At 46.6% G+C, this 26,374-nt stretch overlaps 1 protein-coding gene across 2 annotated transcripts; it reads left to right on the top strand.

The window, feature by feature from the left end:
- The first annotated feature begins 111 nt into the window (after positions 1-111).
- On the top strand, positions 112-17,905 carry cd82b (CD82 molecule b). 2 transcript variants are annotated; one of them, XM_030365165.1, is made up of 9 exons: positions 112-338; positions 2,761-2,833; positions 4,062-4,134; positions 9,302-9,426; positions 10,529-10,603; positions 12,693-12,791; positions 13,320-13,493; positions 15,530-15,613; positions 15,750-17,905. In XM_030365165.1, exons 1-9 carry the CDS (start codon positions 193-195, stop codon positions 15,825-15,827), a joined length of 927 nt encoding a protein of 308 aa, XP_030221025.1. In that variant the 5' UTR covers positions 112-192; the 3' UTR covers positions 15,828-17,905. The 2 variants fall into 2 exon arrangements, with proteins under 2 accessions (XP_030221025.1, XP_030221026.1); XM_030365166.1 differs by lacking the exon at positions 112-338 and adding an exon at positions 2,301-2,468.
- The last annotated feature ends 8,469 nt before the right edge of the window (positions 17,906-26,374 follow it).

The following is a 26,374-nucleotide window of genomic DNA, read 5'->3' as shown; positions in this document are numbered from 1 at the left end:
AAGTATTGAAGGAAGTGTAAATCATGTGTAAAATAATCGACAATATAAATCTAATTCACTTTGTTGCATAGTACAGTCAGAGCCACTGAATAGATTTACTATAACTTGCAATGCATAATTTAATGTAATGCAATGTAATGCAACGTTTCCCTCGGACAGGAGATGGTTAACTAGAAGGCTCCTGTCTTCCGTATGGTGGGGGTGTGTTCATTTTCCCATGCACACTTCCTACCATGTTCCCCCCGAGCACCAGACACTCCACACCTACTCACACGCTCGCACAGCCACACGGGAGACGTCAGCTCGTCCACAGCCGCTCTTCCCACGATCCACACAAAGTAAGTCATCGGAGGCTGTATTTCCTATATCTTAAAAGACTTGCAATGTTACATGGAATTTAAAGCGTTGATAAATGCGATGTTGTGGCTCTAGCGCCTTTTTTTAATCCCTTAATACTTTTTCTGAGCGTAAAATATCTTTACTTTGTGACGCGACTCGGTCCTGTATAACGTCAGGCCTGATGTTGACTTAAAAGAGGTGTAACCAGGTTGGGTTTTTGAACTACTGTTTTATGTCTGCTATTATAAAAACGTATTTTGGTGAACCCTTGGGTTAATACAGCATTTCAGCGTTTAGATTAAATGAGGTCGGACTGGTCTACTGTTAGGCGAGCCAGCGATTGGTGGATCATTAGACGGGACGGGGCTAGGGGCCATCCCATTATCCATGTCCCATTATCCAGATCCTCTTCTATTGAGGTGCTATCCAATAGTATGGGAGTCAGAGACCGGTTCTTCAAGTCTCAAAGTGTAATAATCCGTTATTACCAGGGGAAGTATGTTGAGGTTGACTGGCCATTATGTCGACTTTTAGTGTAAGGTGATTGTTTTGGGATCACGTGTGCAAGTGGGTCATTTTGAATGAATGTATGTATGGGTTGCTACTGTTTTCTTTTTGTACTTTGTTACCACTTACCGGCTGCAGTTTGGTGATTTATGGCAACAGTTGATTCCACCCACCACATGTTATAGTCCAGCCTAATCCTGTCTTTCCCCCCACTCTGACACACAGATTACTGTTGCATTGTGTATTGTCTTGTGATTATTTTTTCAAACAAGCACAGATCTGTTGGATTGGTATTGATTTTAAAGCACATTCATAAAGTTTAAACACCTAATGCCAGCTACGGCAATACAAGACATAGAAACTGGTTTATTACTTATGAAATTTGGACAATCCAGTTTTTCGTTGAACTCCTCGCAAGTACTGCAATGTAACCGGAACAATTTTTTGTATTTATTAAACTAGAGTAACTATCTATTAAGGTTAAAAAATGCTACCAGTTGAACAGAGTTCTAACAATGTAATATATAATATAATATAAGTAAACTGGATCTACATTACATGTTCAGCTAAGGTGTGTTGTGGTGACTCCAAAAGTCTTTCTCTTTCAGCAGTTGCGATGACAGGCAGTTCAAGTCTTTGGCTTGCTCACCCCCATCATTTCCAGGCCAGCCTTAACGTTTATAGCTTTCCTGAAGAAACTAAACCAAAACTATATAATTTGTACCATTTCCCATCAGGACATATGGTCAAGGCCTCTCTCTCAGTTCTATGTCTCCGAAAAAAAAAAAAAAAAGCCTACCTAAGCTTAAACCCACATGCCACTGCTGCTAACATGTAAACAAACAATCTGTTTTAAGGATTATCCTCATCTCAAGGGACTCTAGCTTAGCTTAAACCTTTCGACCAGGTTCGTGTCTGTTCTATGATTTGTTTTTTCCTGGTATGACGGATGCTATCAGTGACTGACACGGTTACCAAGTATTTGGATGTGGTGGTTGGCTATCAGCCAAAGAGCATAGTCTTCAACCTAGCCACAAAGAGCCAGGCGTCTGAGTCAGTGAATACAGTTTGAACATGTTCCCTATTTGTGTTCACCGTTGAGCTCGTAAGGTTTGAGTTGGATGCTTATAGCTGTGTCATATGATCTTTAGGGAGTTGTTCTCGAAGGTCTTTCTCAGTGTCCTCAAATAACCACAATGAGAGGTTTTTTTTTTTTCAGTTAGGCGAAACGTCTGCTTTTGGCTTATGCCTTGTCTGTAGAGTGTTCTTGGAACGAGCACATGTAGGTGTTTATCATAAGTTGTGTGTGCGCCCACGCTCAAGGGATAAACCAATCAGAGCAGATCTTGTTGACATCAGTTAGCTGTACAGGAGATCAGTTGTCAACAGATGTGACGTAGAAAACCGCACCTACTCTTATCAGCCTTTTGGAGCAGCTCACAACAATGTCACAAGTTAAAACCTCTCAGCATGACTATTCCTCATTTCGAGAGCTCTGCATGCCCACAAACACGGGCTCTTGCATAATTGCGGAGCTCACTTCGGTTCTCGGGAACAAAACAAGAGATATGGAAAGCGTTGGTGTGCACTGTTTCGACAGAAAACATCAGTTTAAAAACCAAGTTAGTGTTGTGTTGCTGTTTTGTGTGCTTCACTACTGTTTAATCACTATCCCCACTTTGAGGTTGAGATATCGCTCATCTTCCGCATCTCGTTTTTCTCTCCTTGTGTCGTCTGATTTCCTCCCATCGCTTCTCTGTAACCCCTGCTCGTGTGTGTGCTGTAAAACATTATCAAATGCTGTACAGGAAAGCGTTTTCTATGAGTGACAGATGCTCTGTACTGTATGTGCTTTGCAGAGTAAAGAAACAGCTTGTGTATTTAACTCTGGTCTCTCTCTCTATCTCTCCGCAGATCTGTCACCATGGGGACAGGATGCATAACGGCCGCCAAATATTTCCTCTTCCTCTTCAACCTCCTGTTCTTCGTAAGTGACCACAGTCCCTCAACATCGAATCACTATCTCACCTGTAACAAGTGTGCTTACACACGCGAACACACACGCGTTGTTTCAAACACCCCCTGCTCCTTTCCCCACATCATAGCTCCGCCTCCGTGTTGCCTCAACATGAGCAGAGATAGGGCTTGGCCATTGTGTGTCGCTCAACTTTTATTTCCGCCTCTGCAAACGGTGGTTTGAAACCGCCAGACCCTGGAAAATTGACGTACCATGCCACCCATGTGGGTTTAACACAGACACACCTAACCTGCTGGCGCTACTGATTAATGGGAAAAGGCCTTGTGTCTGTCCCATCCTCTCCTTACCCCCTACCCCTCCATCTCCTCGCATCAACTCCTCTCTTTGAAAACCTTTGAGTTACCAGAAGAGGAGGACGATGATGACGATGATGATGATGTCCAGACCTTTTCCAGTGTCTGAAGCCGTTAAACCCTCAGACAGACCTTTTGATGTGGCCCCACTACTGCTTTCCTAATGGGAAGCATGTGTGTCTGTGTGTGTTTGTGTGTTTATTGGTCTGAAATGTGTCGGCGTTTGGTTAGAGGAAGACTCGGGGAGGCTTGTGCGGGACAGGAAGTTGATACACTGGTGGTGGCTAGAGGGGTGGGGGTTGACTGAGGCATTTAAATGAACACGTTAAGGGAGGGTTTTAATTAGTACGGGGGAGTAGTACCGGAGGGGAAAGGGAGTAGCAGCCACGTGGCTCAGTGGATGTGTTTACTGATCCGTCCAAGCCACCCAAACACAGGTTTCCAATGTCCGAACCGTATTTAGGGTAGGGAGATTAAATGCACTCGTTTTACTTCACACTATCTTAATTCACTAGTATGCCGTGGAATACACAATACTCCGTTTCTAGAAGCCTTAATCCTGCTGTTGCTCTGGGTTTCTGTAGGTTTTTTGTAGTACTTCTCAACTGAGCAAGAAAACATCTTCGAACTGTTGTCATGGGGGGCCCGACCGAACGTAGGAGACAGACCACAGACCAACAGATGCAGCTCCAATTCAGGAGCACTTAGTGTGTTAGGTATCTTGCTAATGGATTGGCCGGGAGTCGAACACCCTAACCAATACAACTCCCCCCCCCCCCCCCCCACCCCCCTGCTCATGTGTATACAGTAATGTTATGTATGTCTGAAAGCAGATAATTGTGATCCTGCACTGCTCTGATCTCCACTCCGTGTGTCTCTGGCAGATCTTCGGAGGATTCATCATGGGCTTCGGACTGTGGGTGCGCCTGGACACCATGAGCTTCATGGCAGTGTTGCGTAAGTAGTGTAGCACACACACAGACACACACACTGGAACACAGACACACACTGGAACCGAGACACGCACTCTCTCCCACACCCTCATACTCACTCTATCTTGTTCTATCGCCCTACATGTGTGTGTGCGTGTGTGTTTAAAGACACACACAAAATATCTCCCATTCACTCATACACTCTCTCTCCTCTGTGCCTGGAATGCACCGCCTATTTGCCAAATCACGAACTCTGGCATCCACATCGGCAATGCTGCCTGAGTGACTGAGTTCAGCCGGATGGAAGAAAAAAAAAGTACAACGGAGAGAGTCCACCGCTGTGGCCGTCCCCCATGGGGCTAACTCTGGGGGTTTCTTCCCATTGGCCTGTTTCCCACACGGCTGAAGGAAGTAGGCTATAAAGCCGAAGGAATGTTTGCAGTAAATCAAAGATGATACCGATAGCTGAACACGGACGACTTCCTAAAGCACTTGATAGCGGCCCTGTGATAGTCTGACGCTGTTTCGTCTAGTGCCTCTCTCACGCACACACACATAGAGGATGAAGAGGCTGTTGGGCCTCTACCTCTCATCAATCAATGTTGTCTCAGCCACTGTTTTTTTTGTTTTGTTTCATGACGTGTTGAGGGTATTTCACAGAAGTGAGCTCTGGCCGTGCACGCAACCGCTATTTCGCCTCTCCCCCTCTGCCCCCAGACCGTGGTCCTCCTCACAGTCCCACTCTTGTGTAGAAGATGTTGTCAGATCTGATCTATTTCTCGACTTTCCCCTCCAGCTGTGAGTAGGAGGAAGAGGTGAACCCGCCACAAGAATAAAAATAAACAGAGCCTATACTGGCTGCTCCAGGTGGCTCCCAGGTGGGTCCCACCCCTCTCTCTCCCTCATCTGTCTCTGTCTCTCCCTCATCTGTCTCTGTCTCTCCCTCCTCTCTCTGTCTGTGTCTGTCTCTCTCTCTCTTTGTCTCTCTCTCTCTTTGTCTCTCTCTCTCTCTCTCTCTCTCCGTATCTCTCTCTCTCTCTCTCTCTCTCTCTCTCTCTCTCTCTCTCTCTCTCTCTCTCTCTCTCTCTCTCTCTCTCTCTCTCTCTCTCTCTCTCTCTCTCCGTATCTCTCTCTCTCTCTCTCTCTCTCTCTCTCTCTCTCTCTCTCTCTCTCCGTATCTCTCTCTCTCTCTCTCTCTCTCTCCGTATCTCTCTCTCTCTCTCTCTCTCTCTCTCTCTCTCTCTCTCTCTCTCTCTCTCTCTCTCCGTATCTCTCTCTCTCTCTCTCTCTCTCTCTCTCTCTCTCTCTCTCTCTCTCTCTCTCTCTGTGTGTCACGGGCCCCTTGTGTTTGAGCGAGAGCCATCGGAGCAGAAAGCTGTGAAAAAAAAAAAAAACTAATCAAACTCACATTCTCACATTCCCTCGCATGCATGGGTCTCTTCATGTGAACCCGGCGCTGTGTACAGAAACTCCAGACTCTCCCCTCTCGTAAACCCAAATGCTTTCAACGTGCCCCGAGAACAGATGGAACTCTGCTGAGAGAAGCACTTTTTATTTGTGATCCGTCTCTCTCTCTTGCTCGCTCCTCTCTTTCTCCGTGCCAAAGCAAGAAGAAGAGGTTTCTATTTCTCGCTCTCTCGTCTGGAAGTGAAACGCATAATTTTGAAAACACGGTTCTTTTTCTGGGTGCCCTGTTTCGGGAGCGCACCCGTTCTTGCGCTCAACTAGGTTGTTCCCTAAATCCGGCGCACACGCTCAAAGTACTTTCCCTTCAGCGCTGCTGTAGGCCATCCGTCCGTCAGCGAGTGCATTGTGTCTGGAGAAGTGAGATTGAGCGAGATCTGTGCTTTCAGGCTGAGAGCCCTCTTTATTTGGGCCTGGTAAGTGGCCACATCCGCCCCGCTTGGACTAATGAGTGTGTGTTTGTAATGGACATGGCATTTTCATGGAAAAGAGAAACTAACATACAATCGGCAACAATTGAAAGAGAGAAGGAATGACACGTAGCGATCAAACCCACTGGCGCACTCGTGAGTTGAGCTTGCCCAACTCAGCGGTTGTGATAGCGAGAGTAAGCCGTTCCGGCCCTTGTTCACCCCTTCATCCACCAAGCATGCAGGTTTTATCTAACGCTGGGTGTTCTCATGGCAGCACTACGGGCACCAAGCAGACCCTCCTTTGTGGACCACATCCAGGGTCAACGGGGTCTGGATCCTGCCTTATCCCTGAGGCCTGCCTGCCTGTAGCACGGGGCCACTGCCCAGCATGGTGTCATGTCTGAAGGCCCTGACCGCTTATTGTTGTTTTACCCACCATTGGTTGCTTTCCTCCAGGCTGGCTTCAATCCAGGTTCACTGCCTGTGAGGTTTTTCCTCTGGCCTTCTCCTTTGTCTAGTTTGTCGGCTTTATCTGTTTTTTTCCCACTCGGAAACTCCTGAAACTTCTGCTGCGTAAACATTTTCTCAAGTAAAAAGTAAAAGGAAATCCTAGCACCTTTTGATGTCTTCTATTTATCTAACGGGGAACAGTACACTTTGTGTTGTTCGGAGTGACACAAAAGGCTTCCTAATTGTGAAGCAGTGGTTATATTCCGGTCGCTTTCTCATTTTCTTTCAAATTGGATTAAACTGTCTGGCTGTTCATCCCCGGACCCAGAATGATTAATCACAGTCGGAGTGGCTCTCGCTCTGCTCTGTATAACAGGGTGTGTGCTCTCCTGCACTCCTATTGGTCCCTGGAGTCCCGTCTCCTGTTCTAGAAGCCTCCACGGAAGCACGGATCAAAGCAGGAGGGAGCTGATGTTTATTGACTTTCAGGGTTTTCCTTGTGAAGTTATAGCTAGAGACTGAAACCAGGGGAAAGAGTTTTCCATTCTTGGTGAGTTGTATTAATAGAGCCCTGTTGCTGCTGCCATGACGACTCCGGGGAAACTTAGGGAATGTTTGGATTTTGGTGGTCTTTATTTTCCGGCAGAAAAGGTCAACTCTCTCCAACTCTTTCTTTCTCTTTCTGCTAACGACCTGTTTGTGCTTCTCTTATCAGCACTGGGGCTTTGGTGGCTCTCTGCTGCGCCCTGACATTTCTGCATTTGGTCTAGCCGGCACTCGCCAAAACATGGCTTGACGTTGTGTTCAAACCAATGAAACCGGGGCCAGGGTAGTGTGTGAAGAAACACTGTGTGAAAATCCTTTCTTAAAGCACCCACCGCTCCAAAATGGTGTCTCATGAGGGGCGGGCAAATCCTAAGCTTATTGGATCTAAACCGCAGAAATGCGTTGGAAATTAGTCTGCGTGGCGTAATCTGTATATATTTGAAGCCACTCCATTTCCCCAGCAGTGTTTACAGATTGTGTGTAAGGTGGCTCTGGACATGCTTACAGAAGGCGCTGCTTCACCAAACAGTTGTCACCGACTCCCTCTCCAAAGGGCACTGCCTGTCTCACCTCTCCGAATGGAAATTTTCCTCGGAGACGGTAGAAGACGGAGCCTTTCCTCAACTGGCCAGCAGAACAGCGAGGTGGAAACCTGCCACAAGAAGTGCATAAACGTGGCGCACACGCGCGGACTTCAGGAGAAGAAGGCTGTGTTTTAGCTTCACCACAGACAGACGACACACAGATGTTCGAGAGAGAGAGAGAGAGAGAGAGAGAGAGAGAGAGAGAGAGAGAGAGAGAGAGAGAGAGAGAGAGAGAGAGAGAGAGAGAGAGAGAGAGAGAGAGAGAGAGAGAGAGAGAGAGAGAGAGAGAGAGAGAGAGAGGGGTTGGGATTCTAGTCATAAAGCAGCCTAGTTTTGCATGTCTACATGTTCACTTTGTGTATGTGAGGTGGGCGGGGTTTTGCTGTGCACATGCATAAGTCACCCAGGCGCCATTTAAAGTTCAAAGTGAGGCAAAAGCACGCTAGATATAGATCACATGGTTCACTGTTCCTCTTAAATGCTACCTTGCAACCCCACACACACACGTATACACACATATGCTCTATACGATCCCTCTCTACTTAGACGCGAGGTGGAGGGCCCTGGCGGCCAGCAAGACCTTTTTAGCCGGCAATTGCACTCCAACCACCACATCAAGTACCCCTTGCTTTGATTAAACCTATATAGAAGGGTGTATGCATGTGTGTGATTGTGTGTGTGGCCGTGTGTGTGTATGTTGATATAAAGACGCCCATGTGGCAGTGAATGTAATTTCAGTCATGCCACAGTATAGCTCCACTTCAGAGGTCAGAAAGGCTTGTGCTAGGAGGCTACAGGTGTTGGACATTTTAGGATGTCAGCGAGGTTAATAAAACAAAAAGAACTCATCTTCTGATTGCTGGGAGGATAATCAGATCAGACGAAGCAGGGATTTGAAATGAATTAATCCGTTTCCGTCCTGTCTGCGCGCCAGCCAAAGTGACACTGTGTTACTTGATGGAAGGGCAGTTGTTGTGCGTGCACCGAAGTGAATTGGCGGTCAGGGACGGGGTGTTGTGTTAAGTGATTGCCACGAGGTGCAGGTGCTGGTGCTGGCCAAGAACCGTGGAGCCTGCGTCCAAGCTGCCCCTCAAAGCCTGGGGCCCTGGAGAGTCTTATCTGGCAAGAGAGTCTTGCCAGATAACACCAGACCCCAGAATGGATCTAGTGTTATCTGGACACAATGCTTAAAGGCGCAGTGACTAGAATTTAGCGGCATGTAGTAGGGTGAAAGGTGAGGTGAAACCAACTGTTTACTATGTAAAATAAAGGGCTTATTCCAAGGGCATGAAAGCACTCCAATTCTTAATTAATGTGATTCATATATTTTTTGAAACATACTTACAGTATGTATGTTTATTATTAATGTTTTATTCCATTTTGCCGTGTCTACTGCGCTAGATTTCACTAAATACTACACACTGAAACTTTAACAATCCTAACACTCAAATACGGTAATGTTTGTTTTGTTTTTTTGCTTTTTATTACTTTATATATATACTTTAATACCAATGAAAGTGTCTACTCAAATGATGGTTCCCTACGTGTGTGTTTTGTGTTTATCTTGTGTGTCTCATGGTTCATATGCAAAACTGTTAACTGATGCTCCGAAATGCCTCGACGTGCGTGTGCTCTTTGCATTATGCTCATTATCACGTGCTCTCCGCCTGCTGACTCCAACACCAGACCTTGTGTTTGATATCTCTCTCCCGCCCCTTTCTATCCCTCTCCACAGAGGACTCCTCGGACACGGTGAACGTGGCGTCCTACATCCTCATCGGGGTGGGCGCCCTCACCATGTCCATGGGCTTCTTCGGCTGCATCGGCGCCGTCTTAGAGATCCGATGTCTGCTGGGACTGGTGAGAACCTCGTCTCAGACCCCCGGGGGTCGTAAAGAGACCGCCGGGCCAGCTGGCTACAGAGACGCTCGTAAATAGACCAGGGGGAGACATGTGCGTTTAGCCAGTCCCACCTGTCTGAGTAACGAAAGGAAAGGCGTACGTCGATTAGCCAAGTGTGACTCACAGTGACTCACCTCAGCATGGCATTTTAAACACAACTTGTGAAACCGTGTGTGTGTGAGTTTTAGGCCTTTGTGTTAAAACACCTTGGATGATTACAACCAAAGCTGGTTTGTGTGTGTTTGTGTGTTTGTGTGTGTGTTGGGGTTCTGACCTGCAAGTGGTTCACAGAGAATCTATAGTGACCTAATTTTTTTTAGAGACAGTGGCCAGCTGGCACCCCTTATGTTATCCCCAAATACCCTCCACACACACACACACAAGTAGCAGCTTTGCCATTCTCACACACACACACACACACACACACACACACACACACACACACACACACACACACACACACACACACACACACACACACACACACACACACACACACACACACACACTCTTCCGTCTCACACACACACACACACACACACACATTGTCATACATACACATTGTCACACACACCGGCATGTAGTGTCGGAGTGGACAGTGTCGCTCTGCCTTGGAGGATATTTAACAGATTACATCGTCTTTCTACGTAGGTGCCCCAGAGATTAAAATGTAAGACAAAGCATCCGTAAAGAAGGATTAATGGCAAATGAAAATGAAAGGGTGGTGGTGGAGGGGGGGGTAACAGCTCTCAAAAGGGCTCTCAGAGAATAAAAAATTGACGAGACAACCCATGTGCTACGACCCTAAATGGGCATCAGATGTAGCAGGGAGGTAACACGTCAGAGAGGGGACGGCCAGCAGCATCCATAGGCCGCAACACAACACACATGCCAACACATTAAGTTGCGTTGGTGTTTGAAATTTCAAGCTGTTTGTGCGTGTGTAAGGCTCTTAACACCATCGCATGGTGTGTGTGTGTGTGTGTGTGTGTGTGTGTGTGTGTGTGTGTGTGTGTACTATATACCATGTGACATCCTATCCATTGTCTCTCCTCCGCAGTACTTCACCTGCCTGCTGCTGATCCTCATCGCCCAGGTGACCGCCGGCGTGCTGGTGTACTACCAGCAGGAACAGGTGAGCTGCCGTCCACTGCACACACCGTCCTCACACACACGGCCCGCATGAACCCCTCCAGGTTCATTCAGAAGTGAACCGGACAATCCTATTGGATAATCCCAATCCGCTGAGAATCACAACGTGTGGCCTGGCATCTCCCTGATGTGGAGCGACAGCCTTGGAGAGGTGCACTGTCGGCTATTCAGCGACTCTTAACTTCAAAACAGTCAGCAGGAAGAGGAGGAAACCCAAGAGATGTCCCTTCTTTCCCCATGGATTGTTAGGAGTTCCCTCTAGCTTCTGCTGCATCCTTTTATCTTCTACTGTTATGACCACTGGATCCTAACACACACACACACACACACACACACACACACACACACACACAGCTTGGCGTCGGTTGACATGTTCCAGGACTAATGTCTGCCAGGAATCCCCCCCTGCCTCTGATTCACCGAGCGCTGATTCATCCAGCGGGTATCCGGATAACGTGCGTTTCTAAAGAAAGAGAGCGAGGGAATCATTGTGAGGAGAATTCGCTGAAGCTAGCGCTGCTATTGTTTATTGTGTAACCCTATGTCTTAATAGGGCCATGTTGGTTGGCATGTCTACTATCAGCCATGGTTACCGTACCACCTATAGTCAAACACCGGGGGGAACTCTGAGGTGTCCGGTGAGATGGTGCCCCCTTCAGGGGACATGAGGGAACAATGGGTTTATGGAGTTTCCGGGAGTTTCCCCTCTGGGTTTCCTGTTGGCAGAAGTGACTCAACTATTGATTTGACTGTTTCATATTCATACTCTTACTCAGCGGTACGGATCTGACCTTGTATGACCTGGCTCTGGAAGGGGATTACTCTAAGTGAAATTCTAAATATGAACCCCTCCGGGAGGGCCCCTTTTAAAATAAAGAGTTAAATGCAGCTCCTGCTCTGAAAGTACCCAAAAACCCAAAAAGAGAGCTCAGAGATTCACGCTTATTCAGCGCAACAGGTTTTCCCGCTGTCTCACAAGCTAGTATATGTGGGTTTTTCCAGGTGACACACACACACACACACACACACACACACACACACACACACACACACACACACACACAGACACACAGACACAGACACAGACTCCTCGGGCCGGTTCTGTGAGCCAGGGGCCCGGGGCCTGGCTCTGCTCGGCTCACCCTGTAGAACTCGTGATAAGGGGAGAGCAGCCGGGCCGCTCTGGGCCCTTCACATGTTTACCTTTCCTCTGACGCTCTGTGTGTGTGTGTGTGTGTGTGCGTTTTTACACTCTGTCCGACAGTGTGTGGCAGGGTGCCTGTCTGTGTGGGTGTGGATGTTTTTGTTGGTTCTTTGTGTGAATAGGGGTGTGTATGTGGGCGTGCGCATGTGGGTGTATGAATGTGTGTTAGTTTGTGTTTTTGGTAATTTGTGCCTTTGTGTGTGTGTGGGTGGGTGTGTGTGCATGTTTAGGCATGTGTGTGCATGATTCATTTGTGTGTTTGGGCGTTTATGCGCGTGCGTGTGCAAGTATGTGTGCGTTCGTGTGTGTGTGTGTGTGTGTGATTGTGTGTGTGTGTGTGTGTGTAGGAGAGAGAGAGGGAAAGGGAAAGGACACATGCATGTGATGCAGCACATGCACCCTGTACTTGGGGTTGACCACAGGGCAGGGCGGCACGCTGGGCCTGGGCGAGGTGCTCCCGGCTCTGGGGGAGGCAGCGCCGCGCTCTGGCCCCACCCTGGCCCTTCCTACACACACAGGGGAGCCGCCATGCAGGCTTTCATGATGCAGCGTAGTCCCCTGAGCAGGGCTCCATCTGATGTCACGCCGATACCAGCGCCGGAACTCGGGTTCGATTCATAAAAACATAAAACAACAAAGCAGCAAGCAACTTTTTATTATTTTTATTTGTACACAGACTGGAGCTTCCCTTTTCTTTATGCCGTGTTGCTTCCCTCCACACACCCGGGCTCGTCCGTGAGAGCGTACCTGTTTGCACGGAGGCGTTTTAATTACAGTGATTACCATCGGAACGTCGAAGCAGCCCAAACACTGCTCAGTTTTTCCCATCCTAACCGTATTCCCCCCCGCCCTCACTGTGTCCCTCCAGCTGAAGACGGAGCTCTCCAACATCATTAACGGCATGCTGGTCAACTACACGGGCCAGAACAAAACCACGGACCAAACCTGGGACTACATTCAGAAGACGGTGAGTGGAGTCCACAAGGCTGCCCTCGCTGCCTTCAAAAGGTTTAGATGTATGCGAAGGTACTCTGCCTAGAAGAGTGGATGGAGGGCAGCCGTTTTGGGGCCCTTAACACACACGCACAGGAATACACACACACACATTCATATACACACACACACCAAGTAATATCCCCAAACTCGGACCTGCTGACGCTCGGGGCGTAAACAAGCAAGGGTCTGCCCTGTGAGAGTGCTGAGTTCCAGGCTTTCTATCCCTCACTTCCAGCCCTCAGTCCCATTGGTTCTGGGTCTCCTGCCATGTGTGGCTCTGGCCTGTGGCAGTCTTCAGCCTTAGCCACCGCCAGGAGAACGCCTGTTTTTCCCAACAATCTGGAGCAAATTTTTATTATGCCCATACATAAATATTTTTTCTGTTTAGTTTTGCTCCTTCGGTTGTACTTATTCTTCATCCATGTTTTTTATGTAATCAAGCATATGTCTCTTTCTCTTTGTCTCTTTCTCTTTCTCTCTCTCCCTCTCCCCCTCACAGATGCAGTGCTGTGGTTGGAGTGGCCCGGGTAACTGGTCGGAGAACCTGGTGATCAAGAACAGCACTGGTTTCATGTACTCGTGTTCCTGCCGCAACGAAACTCAGCCGGGCACATCGGTGGCGGAGAGCGGCCTGTGTGACAGCCTCTCTGCCAAGCTGCCCGTCTTCGAAACGGTAAACGACCAACACACCACCCGTGAAATCACGCGCTTCAACTCTCATTTACTTTTACCTTTATATTTAGGGCATTAAGCAGACGCTTTTATCCAAAGCGACTTACAATGGCCTGAAAAGAAAGATGAACAGACACCTGAGGTCTCAAAGGAGAGTTTTCTTTGCTTTACTTCCGACACTGAATTTGAGAGCGTCACTTAGTTAGGATGGATAGACCGATATTCATTGCGAAATGTAAGCTTAGAAATATCTGGATGTTCTGAAAATGCTACTCAAAATCCTGACTCACCAAAATCTATTTTCGTATTCTATTTAAGGCTTTATAACTGACAGCGAAGGGCCCACGCTGGAGGAAATTTGTACGTTTTCCAGATGCTGGCATCTTATAATCTAATTAGTCACTGTTGTTTCCACTGAAGTCTCTATTTGAATATGACTTCCTGTACTGGACCTTTAGTAGAAAGCGATGCATGCAAAACTTGCAGCGCTGTGCTTTGAAAACTAGTGTGCGTGCTTGTGTGTGTGTTTGTGTGTCTCTCATCAACTCTTCTTGTGTTATTCGTGCATGTGCCAAATAATTGACACGTTGATATGGTCTCAATGATAAGGAAGTGTGAAATAAGAACTAGGCACAGTGATAAACCCTGAGCGTGAACGTCCGTTATTGATATCAAAATCGCGTCCTGCTGCAACTCGAAGAAACACGAAACCAGTATATAATTAACGCTTGGCACGTTGGCCCATTGTCTGTTGGTGAGTGTGCTGCTGCCGCATGCCTTCATACACGTAGTAGGACATGACTGGACCAGTCCGTGGGGTAACTCCCAGCATGCAACTCTGTCTCCCGCGCCCGTCATCTGAGGCCTGATGTTGGAGCTCCAGTCACTTCAAAACCCCGTCAGAACCTATCCCCCTCTGTGCTGTTCGTTTTGGTGTGTGTGTGTGTCTGTGTGTGTATGTGTGTGTGCGTGCTTGTGTAAATGCTTCTGTCATTTTAATCCCTTGTTTCCCCTTCGTCAGTCGCGTTGCATTCATCTCTCTTCCCTTCCTCAACCTTTTTTTTTAATCTGTTTATGTGAAGGTGCGTGCACACTTTGACAGTTAGCCGTTGACAGTTTGGAACCGGCCACCTTGGCAAACATTATTTAGTTGGGTGTAGGTGTTTGTCAGGGCAGGGCGCAAGCAAAATTTATTTACATTCCAGTACAAGATAATGTGGAAAAATGCTAGCATAGGCCGATTGTGATAACCAAATAACTAGATGCAAAATGTATTCCTGCTTTGGATCAGGGAGACATCAGTTAATGTACTGAAGCCAATGATAGCCCTTGTATAATACCTTTTACCCATCAATCAAATCAGATCAAACAGATCTGTTGCCTACATCTTCAGTCCATGTACTTGGTTGCTAATACACAAGTAGATACTCCAGTCATTATAAAACAGCACCGCTTACACTAACAGCGTAGACGAAGACTATTGGTTTTGTGTTTGTTGTACGTTTTGGTAGAAGTTGTTTCCTACAATAAAAAAAGACAAGCCGGTCCAACTCTTATTAAACAGCGTTGTTTCCCTAGAATTGGACCAGTTGCAGTACTTTATGGACTAATCTGTTCAATGTCCACGCGGTGTTGGCACTGGGCTGTCGGCGCCAGTGATTTAGAATGCATTATCTGTAATTAATCCACCTTTGGGGAGACCATGTTCTTCAGTACCAATGTACCCTATGCCCTCAGTCAACTGTTTTTGTGTTTGTAGCCGGCAGTGTATCCTGCAGAGAGTCACCTCTACAGTCAACCCGCTATCGATGATGTTCTAAACCTGCATTCTCTCTCTCTCTCTCTCTCTCTGTCTCTCTCTCTCTCTCTCTCTCTCTCTCTCTCTCTCTCTCTCTCTCTCTCTATCTCTCTCTCTCTCTCTCTCTCTCTCTCTCTCTCTCTCTCTCTCTCTCTCTCTCTCTCTCTCTCTCTCTCTCTCTCTCTCTCTCTCTCTCTCTCTCTCTCTCTCTCTCTCTCTCTCTCTCTCTCTCTCTCTAGGGCTGTGAAAGCAGCGTGGAGGGGTGGCTCCTTGACAACATGGGAGTTATTCTTGGAATCTGTGTTGCAGTCGCTGTCGTGGAGGTATGTATCCCTGTGTGTGTCCGAGTACACACAAGGATGTGTTCGAGAGGGGGGTTATCTGTCATAATTACCACCACCTGCGCGTGTGGCCGTGTGTGCCGACAGCTGTGTTGACCAGTCTGTGTTGTGCCCGCAGCTCCTGGGAATGATCCTGTCGATGTGTCTGTGCAAGAGCGTCGTGGTGGAGGACTACTCCAAAGTCCCCAAATACTGAGCTTCAAACCAGCTGTAGCACACACACACACACACACACACACACACACACACACACACACACACACACACACACACACACACACACACACACACACACACACACACACACACACACACACGGAGAACTCCTCCCTCTCCCACACCATCACACTCCCTCTATCGTGTTCTATCTCCCTGCATGTTTGTGTGCGTGTGTGTTTAAAGAGAAACACACACCCAGGACAAAATATGTCCCTCTACCGTTCAGTCATACACAGAACACACGGCATAGCAGCTGTCACCACCCTCTCTGAGCAGACAGCTGTGTACATTTCTTATTTTAAGTCACACCCACACCCACATGCACGTGTTTGTGTGTGTGTGTTTGTGTGTGTGCGTGGTTGTTCGTGGAAGCCTCTCAGTCCAGCTGGACTCGTGGACTTCATGGAATGAATCGTTGGCCTCACGTTGCCACATGAATGAAATATTGTAGAAATCAAATGAAAGGAGTCGTTGTTTATTTTGGTGGGATGCAAGAGTTGTAGCGTCCTTTCTTTGTAGTACGTTAATATTGACGTGTGAGTAGATCCTTGCGTTGTATCGCTTTCAGGACACTTGTTGGCTCCCTAGCCAGGCAGAAAGAGCACTTAAAGAAGAAATCCGGTGTAAAATGGATCTGGGATATGTTTAGTGTGATAACGAGTTGGAATGTTCGTTTGGGAGCAAAAAAGTGCATATAGACACATTCTTAAGTTGGCTGTTTTTAGCCGATTCTACCAAAACGCTATATATGCACTTTTTTGCTCCAAAACGAACATTCCAACTCGTTATCATACCAAACACATACCAAATCCATTTTACATCGGATTTCTTGTTTAAGGGAAATTTGTTGCGATCAGAGCGCCTCCTTTCATCGTAGGAGCAGTGGGTGGAGGTCCGGGGTCACACCAGCGTAACCCCAACCCCTTGTAGTCTGTGACCCCACATCCGGGGGGGTACCTCCAGTGCTGTGTGTGTGTGTGTGAAAGGCTTGCTGGGAATGAGGCCTTGGGTTCTACCTGGTGGCCTCATAACAGCCTACCCTCCATGCCTGCCAATAGCACCCACCCAGCCGACCTCTGACACCACCCACCTCGCGTTCCCCCCGGGCTCTCTCTCTCTGGGCGGTCTCCGGCATCCAGACCAGATCTGCGTGGAGACCTGCACTATGTGTGTGTGTGCGTTTATGTGTGTCCACGTTGCATCCAGTGAGTTATCATCGTTATTATTATTATTTTCATGTTGTCACTTTTTTCAACTGTGTGTATATATATATATATATATATATATATGACTATGCGAAGGGATTATTGCCTTCATCTGCGCGGTCAGCGCTTTTGCAAGGGAAGAGTGGTCTCCCACATACCTTTTGTTTGAGTTGTTTTGTGTTTCCCTTCCTGTGTTTTTAATGATGTACAGACTCGGCAGCCACAGCACTATTGAGGGCCAAATATGAACTCAGAGCCCGATATTTTAGTTTGTCAGACTGTTATCTCCATTCCAACTCACCTCCTTTTTGAAGTGGCTTTTTCTAGCGGGAACTAGTTAACTTTTCATTTTTTTCAGGCTTTTCGCTACACTTTTGGTAATGACTGATTTATTAAAATTCAACACTTTTCGCCAAACAAAAGAAATAACAGGAAAAGGAAATAATAGGGAAGAAATTTGATTTATCTTATGACTTTTTATTGTATTTTAATTATAGAGCTGCTGTGCGCATCATTGTTTTTGACATGATCATCACATGTGTATCTTTAAAAATGCATTTTGTCTGTGGAAACCACAAATGTCTAAAGAAAATCCAAATAACATGTTTTCCTGGAAAAGTATAGGCCGATTATCAAATCAGTATTTAAACAAGGCGAAACTAGACACTAATTGAGAACCGGCCACATTAATTTAACAAAAAAAAATGAAGGTTTTGTATTTTGTTACACCTATTTTACGTTATGCCCTGTGCAAAATAACCATATCGTGTCCCAGTTTTATGTTAATTGTTTCTTTTTGTATTTCTTTTTTGTATTATCAGGACTTGTCAATAAACGAGACAGAAATATATTTTAGTATTTAATAACATTGAATTCTACAACCAGTGTGCTCAACTCATATGATGTTATATGGTTATTTTCTTATATCTTTGGGAAGGTAGTTTGTTAGGAAGCTGCTATCCATAAATAGACCACACGGTGGCGATGTAACATCAATTGTCGGATTGAAGAACACTTATTATTCAAGAATAGATTCGGCTGTTATTATTTTTGAGTAATTGGTCTCAAACTCTCTAAAATCAATGGTTAAACCAAACAAAGGAGGCCACAAACGCTTCTTGTCTTCTAATATATCAGATAGTAATTCATTGATAATGAAACCAATGAGCGTTGAGAACAATCTGACTGTTCCAACAAAGATTTAAAGGCAATTACTCTTATCGCGTCCTCCTAGACATAAACAACTCACTGCAGTGATTACAAATTGAGTCAAACAAAGGAAGAAGTTTGAGAGTAAGAATGTGATTCTTTGAGCTTCACTTCGATACCTTTTGAGATGCATATTTGACACCTACATTTGCATTTCAATGAAAACGTTGCAATAACGATAGCGGTGTATCTCCCCCCCCCCCCCACACACACACACACCTCATCTACCCTATCTCTCTCTCTCTGCCTCCTTCCCCCCTACACACCCTCTCTCCTCGCCCCTCTCCCTCCACTGGGTGCATTGAACCTCAAAAGAGACACACTTCAATCTGAGAGCAACATTCATCAAAGTCCATCTCTTACCTCACCTCAGCCAAGGTGAGTGACTTCCTGCCGGCGTGGATTTTTGGTGGGGAGTTAATAAAATCCCCTGGTGGTTTGTCAAGCAAGCCTACTGGTGAATAATGTCCCCCTTTCCCCTGTTTGTGTGTCTCTAATAAGTGGGGAAAACACACGGGACTGAACGACAAGCGAGGGTCTCACATGCGGGATCACACTGAACGCTTCGACAATGGGACTCAACAGAAGAAAAGAAAATTGTACGCTAAATGAAACACAGATCCCTTGAAGTATTTTTTCTCTAGTCACCCCTAGATAGAAAGTGAGTTGTAAATCGTCCCTGAGGGGCGTGTAGTCACGATGAAACAATAGAACACTGACAACAGCGTCACATCAGAGATGCACAAATTCAAGAGACCCCGTCTGAACAGGCAAACACTGATGTTCTGAATAAAATATGCGATCATAACACCAATAGGTCTAATAGTTACATATAGAAAGTGTGTGCAATCGTAATTATGTAATCACAAAATATATTTTTATTTAGTTCCTTACCAGATGATAGGCCTTATATCTTAATTTGAGATAGTGCGGGTGTGTGGTTTTTCCCTCCTCCCGCTCCTCCGATGTGGACGGGTGCCCATTTATTTAGCCCCGGGCAGACAGCATGTCGATTCACATTAGCCTCCGAATCGATCAATCATTTCGTCAAGAATTTATTTTCTAACGCTATAGAAACGTCGTAAATAATACATGAACATTGCGGTTTACCCTGGAATCCTAAAGTAAAACATAACTTGTAGAGCAGATCAGAGGTCTTCAACAGGGGGTCCTCGACCCCTAGGGGGTCCGCGGAGGTACTGCAGGGTGGTCGCGAAAGTTTTGGTTGATTAGACATTTTTTTTATATTCCCCATGCATTTTTTTCCACAAATTGAACTGTCTTTAAATACACATTAACATGAATCCAACACACTAGCCGCGTTTACATGGACACTTTTGATCCGATTTCTAACCGGAATGGATCTCAAAAGCCGCTACAGGAAGCTCCACACTGTCTCTGCAACAAGAGACACGCTACTCAGCAGCAGATATATAGAATATAATTCAGTGCATCCAAAATATCTCCCGGAAAACAATGTGTGTGTTTATACCTATCATGCGATCCGAATGTGCTATATATATGGCATTTACAAAAGTGGTAAGCGTCCGTTCGTATGTCTTTCGTGCTAGGGCTGAACGATATGGGGAAAATAATCGATTTGCGATTATTTTTTATCACTATTGCGATTGCGATTTAATGTGCGATTTTTATAATTTATTAAGTTTCTTACGTTGTGTACTATTCACTAATAAAGAAATAAATCATTCTTTAGTATGATGACCAACACAACATGAAGCCGTCAACATAAAAACTGCCAGGCCGATGTGTTGAGATTAATTTATATTATAAACTTCCTTATTGAACTATTGAATTATAAAATAAAAATAAATGAATCGTACTGATTTCCAGTCAGTAACGGTAACAAATCCCTTTTTTTCTTTTCACAGCCTTTGCGATTTGCATACCGCGTCCTATTACATCACAATTTCGATTTGAATTCGATTACTCGTTCAGCCCTATCTCGCGCCGACCTGACACATCTGGACTGGCTGCGACATTTTTAGGAATTGGATTTTAATGATAGCCCAACAGGAGAGAGCGTTTCTCTGCCTGCTCCTTCAATTAAGAAGAAGGACAGCACAGAGACAAGTTTCTCGTCCAGTCTTTATATTTACCCCCTCCTCCTCTGCAAACAATACATATTTGGATGAGAGTGCGCAGCCAAGACTGTTTGGAGAGATAGAGTGCTGTTATGTAAGGGATAATGTACAGAACGCCGGTCATTATCGGGAAAATAAGCGATCAGCAGAGAAATAGTCCGCCATAGACGTCGACGTCGCTTAGCAACCGGACACACTGGGGTTGAAAGTTACTGGACTACTTGCGGAGTGTTAAGAAAGACACCAGCAAACATCGCTAATTTTCGTTTCCACATTTGTTTTATGAAAAAAATTGTCAATTTGAATAGCTTTTGTGCATGATTACATGCAATTGACAGACATTGGTGATCTTGGCAGGTATCAGTTTATTATGTTATGTTTATGAATGGCAGTGTCATGGCTACTCACTGTACCTTGCACATGTTTAAAATAAAAACATGAATATATGAACCTGTGTATTATTTGAATATCTTAGTATTGAATGCAAAATAACAAGGTACATTTGTACATGGCACTATAGGACCAGTTTAACATCAAACACAATTGTATACAATATATAAGTAGGGGGTCCCCACTCCATCTCCCCATCAGTTTGGGGGTCCTTGGCCTGGAAAACGTTGTGGACCCCTGTTGTAGAGTACAGTAGGCCTACACTATATCGTCAGTCACACTAACAAACAAACACACTTCTCTGCATCTCTCCATTGAAGGAGTCTATTTGGTCAGAATAGGCTTGTATGGGGTCATTATGAAAAGATTTGACATGCTAAGTGGAAGAAAAACAGCATAGCACCTCCAGTATGCCAGCACTCTTCTCGAATCGATATGAGGGCATTATTCACAACTGCATTATACATTCCAAGGACATTTTCAAAATATACAGTGTGTGTGTGAGTTTATGTGTGCGTGTATGTGCGCCCCCCAACGCGTGTCTGTGTGTCCATGCATGAAAATGTGTATACATAAAAGAAGCACTGCATACGTAAGAGAAGCAGTATGTGTGTGCAGGCACCATGCACATCTGTATCCAGCCGCACATATTCAACCCTGGTATGCATATTCAACCGCATCAGCGTTTATGTTGGGGGGGGGGGGGGGGGGGGGGGGAAAGTGGGCTACGTCCCAAACGGCTTGCTGCTAGACCCATCAGCACACACACACACACACACACACACACACACACACACACACACACACACACACACACACACACACACACACACACACACACACACACACACACACACAGACCTTGCAGAGTAATGAAGGGACCTCCATTCCATCCAGGACTAGCCATTTAGCAGACGTGGCGTTTATCCAATGCCACTTCCAGTGGATTGCAGACCCAGTCCCTTAAGGAGCTGGTTCAGGGGTTAGGCATCTGGCCCAACCAGGCCTATACCTACACCTACAGGTGGACTACTCCGGGCCTATCAGCTGAGGGTAGGACATTTACATTCAGGGCAATTAGCAAATGTACTTATTGCATTGTGTCATTTAGCAGATGCTAAATGACACAATGCAATAAGTACATTTGTCAGAGGAAAGAGAAACCACAATATATCGCTGTTGGTACAGTAAGGATGTGCATAGAACACAGTGCCAAGCACGTACAATTGCTAGGTTAACCCCTTCCTCGTATTATACAAGATTGCTAGGATAAGATGCTACACTGCTAAGTGCAACATACAATAAATGCGTAAGAGGGGTGTTTGGGGGAGGCTATGCAGAGTCTAGGTGAACTCTGAACAAGTGAGACCCACCCACCAGCCTCTGTCGCGTCATAACTGGTACCAGGTGGTCCTGGAGTGAGGAGGATCTAGTCCCAGGTCGGGTCCAGCTCCAAGTTCTGGACTCAGGAAGTGGAACATAACGGGCTTGTTAAGGGACCGGGTTTATATGTCTGTTTAATAAGTCATCAAAATTATACAGACTTGAAACCCCACATGCTCGGAGAGAAGGTCGCCCCCTAGAGCGATCTGCTGGAACTGTGCTGATGTGTGGAGATTCTTTGAGACTAGACCTTGGGGTGGGATGCAATACACTTAAATATTAATCTCAATTATGTATTCCAAGCAGACAGTGGTTGGATCGATAGTGTGTTACGCTCATGGAACAGATGATAACAGCATGTTGATGCCTGTGTGTGTGTGTGTGTGTGTGTGTGTGTGTGTGTGTGTGTGTGTGTGTGTGTGTGTGTGTGTGTGTGCTAGTTCGGGATATGGTGTAAGAGCTCTGTACCAAGGTCTGTGTGTGTGTGTGTGTGTGTGTGTGTGTGTGTGTGTGTGTGTGTGTGTGTGTGTGTGTGTGTGTGTGTGTGTTGGTCGGTGTGTGTGTGTGTGCAAGTGTGTGTTTGTATGTTTGGTGTGCGTGTGTGTGTGTGTTCGCAGGTGTTTCTACTTTTGTGTGTGAGTGTGTGTGTGTTGTTGTAGAATGTGGTGTCAGAACTCTGTGCCAGGGTATGTACATGCATGTGTGTGTGTGTGTGTATGTGTGTGTGTGTGTGTGTGTGTGTGTGCGTGTGTGTGTGTGTGTGTGTGTGTGTGTGAGTGTGTGCGTGCGTGTGTGTGTTTGTGTGTATAATCCAGCCCCAGCCCAGCCCCCACTCTGACTATCCCACCACCAACCCCCTCTCTACTGCTTCCTGTTTTCAGGGTGTCAGAGGAAGGAGTGTAGCGGAGGTACCCCCCCCCCCCTCAACCTCGTGACCCACCTGGCAGCCTCAGCCTTCCTCTTCCACCGCCGCCACGCTCCGACACAACGGCCGCCGAGCGGCCTGGGGGCGGGGCCTCCCTCCATCCCCCGAACGCAAACACACACACACTCACAGAGAGAGAGAGAGAGGGAGAGGGGGAGAGGGGGGGAGAGAGAGGGGGAGGGGGGGGAGGGGGGGAGAGAGAGAGAGAGACCAATTTATATATATATATAGATTGATAGAAAGATAGACACACAGAGAGGGAGACATATATATAGATAGACAAAAAGAGAGATACATACATAGAACAATAGATAGGTATATATATATATATATATATATATATATATATATATATATATATATATATATAGATAGATAGATAGATAGATAGATAGATAGATAGATAGATCAGATGGACAAGATCGATTAATATAAAGATAAATAAGCAGATAGATAGATATATCTCTGTAGATAGATTGATATGCAGACAGATAGATAGATAAATATACAGACAGACAGATAGTAAGAGTGAGAAAGATAGATTACGATGGATAAATAATATCAGGATATCATCAGGTGCCCCCCTGCCTCATTTCCTGTCCAATGGCTTGGCACACAGATGTGCACTCTATCTCTAAATTGGTCTCTCTCTCTCTCTCTCTCTCTCTCTCTCTCTCTCTCTCTCTCTCTCTCTCTCTCTCTCTCTCTCTCTCTCTCTCTCTCTCTCTCTCTCTCTCTCTCTCTCTCTCTCCCTGTCAACCTCACTCTGTCTCTCACCAGCCCTCTCTCTCTCTCTCTCTCTCTCTCTCTCTCTCTCTCTCTCTCTCTCTCTCTCTCTCTCTCTCTCTCTCTCTCTCTCCCCGTCTCTGTCAAACTCACTCGCCCACTGTCAGACTAATCCATTGTGATGGCCGAGGGACCACTCTGATGCATGACAGCATCGGACAGCCAGGAATCAGGACTACAAGTCTGTGAAAAGACACCAGGTCCTCTCCACTCTGCTGAGAGAGAGGGAGCATGAGGGAGTGAGTGAGAGAGGGAGACAGAGAGAGGGAGACAGAGAGAGAGAGAGAGAGAGACGGGTGGCGCCACCGCATTGACGTTGAGAGACGGTGGCTGCAGCCAAAGCCTCTCAGATTCATAATTTTGTATCATATTTTACACAAGAAACCAGACTCAGAAGGGTGGAGGGATCACAGAATCACAGGATCATTACTGCGTCACAATAATCCCACACAAACACTACGGGCGTGTGCGCGTGTTTAAGTGCGTCTTTGTGTGTGGGTGTGAGTGTGGGTGTGAGCATGTGCGTCTGCATACTTGCATGAGTATTAGTGTGTGTGTGTGTGCGCGTCTGCGTCTCTCTGCGTCTGCGTCTCACACACACACACACTGCTTGCATGTGTGTGCGTTTGTGCGTGTGTGTGTGTGTGTGTGTGATTGTCGTGTGAGTGTGTGTGTTTGTGGCTGCGTGTGTGTGTTTCTGTGTGTGTGTGTGTGTGTGTGTGTGTGTGTGTGTGTGTGTGTGTCTGTGGATGTATGTGTGTGGCCAAATGCATATCTGTGGGTGTGTATCCGTGGGTCTGTGAATGAGTGCTTGAGTGTGTGTGTGTGTGTGTGTGTGTGTGTGTGTGTGTGTGTGTGTGTGTGTGTGTGTGTGAGTGAGTGCTTTCGTGTGTGTGTGTGGCTATCTATTTGTGTGGCTGCGTGCATACAAGGGCTTGCATGTGTGTGTTTTTTGTGTGTGTGTACTTGTGTGTGTGTGTGTGTATGGTGTGGTGCGCAGTGGCGTCAGGAGAAGTATGGGCGCCAAACGGTTGATCTGATTGATGGCGGAGGTAGCCCAGGCGCGGCGGCTAGCGAGATTGCAGCTAGCGGCGGGCCGGGCTTCTCATTAACCTATGATAATGCAGGTGTCAGCCGCCCCGGAGAGGCCCAGACGCTCAGAGCACTCTGGCTGCAGAGCGGTTGTTCTTCACTTTATATGCGCCTGACTCCGCTCGCTTCTTCGTTTATCGTCTCTTCTTCAACTGCACCAACCTTGCCCCCCCTCTCCCCATCCTTCACCCTTCACCTACCAAACACACACAGACAAACACACACACGCGCACACACACACACACACACACAAACACACGCACACACATACAAACATACACACACACTGACGCACACACACACACACACACATTCACAAACACACACACACACACACACACACGTACAAATATACCCCCCCCCACACACACACACACACACACACACACACACACACACACACACACACACACACACACACACACACACGTACAAACACACACACACCCACACACACACACACACACACACACACTGACACAAACACACACACACACACACACACACACACACACACACACACACACACACACACACACACACACATACGTCACCACGCACACATACACACACAAACACAAACACACACACCTCGTGAACCTGCACAAATTCATGTCGTGGATGCGTACATACACACTGACAAAGACACATGCGTAAACATGAACACAAATATGAACCCAAAAAGACACAGATAAGAACGTAAACACACATAAATATACAAAAAGGTGACCCCTCCCCAACACACACACACAGACACACACACACACACACACACACACACACACACACACACACACACACACACACACACACACACACACACACACCCCCAAAGAGAGGTGGCCCCTGAAAAGTTCACTCCAGGATTATCTCCCCTCTGATCTTCCGCCAAAGCGGTCTCCAGCAAACGCTCCCATCTGTCTCGCCAAAGGCGGTCGCACATCTAATATTTAATACAGAAGTGAGGCTTTCTCTGGCACCAGGCAGGCTGTACCAGCCCACATGGCCTTGTTTATTATGGACTACAAATTGCGGCGGGGGGGCTGCTCCATAGCAGATTAAGCCATGTGCCATCACGCCGCATAAACCGCCCTGCTCTCTCACTCACAACCCCAGTCTCTCGCCCCCGAGAAACGCAACGACGCAACCTTGGGACCGCCTTAGCTCAGGAGGTAGAGCGGGCTCACTTGAACACGGGAGGTTGCCAGTTCGAATCCCTGGTTCCTCCTAGCTAGAGTGTTGAGGTGTCCCTGAGCTGGGCACCTCCCCCTGACTGCTCCCCATGTGTGGTGGACTCCGCTGTCGGTGTGTTAAAGTGTGAATGAACCGTTGTAAGTTGCTTTGGATAAAAGTGTCTGCAAAATGTAAATGTAAAGCCTCTGGTCTACGCCGTCCTTATCCATATCCATAGAAGCTGCTTGTAGTGTTTCTG

Source organism: Gadus morhua, chromosome 9, assembly GCF_902167405.1.
Source record: "Gadus morhua chromosome 9, gadMor3.0, whole genome shotgun sequence".
Classification (NCBI taxonomy): Eukaryota; Metazoa; Chordata; class Actinopteri; order Gadiformes; family Gadidae; genus Gadus; species Gadus morhua.
Note: the sequence above shows the minus strand (reverse complement) of the source record. Positions and strands in the feature narration are given on the sequence as shown.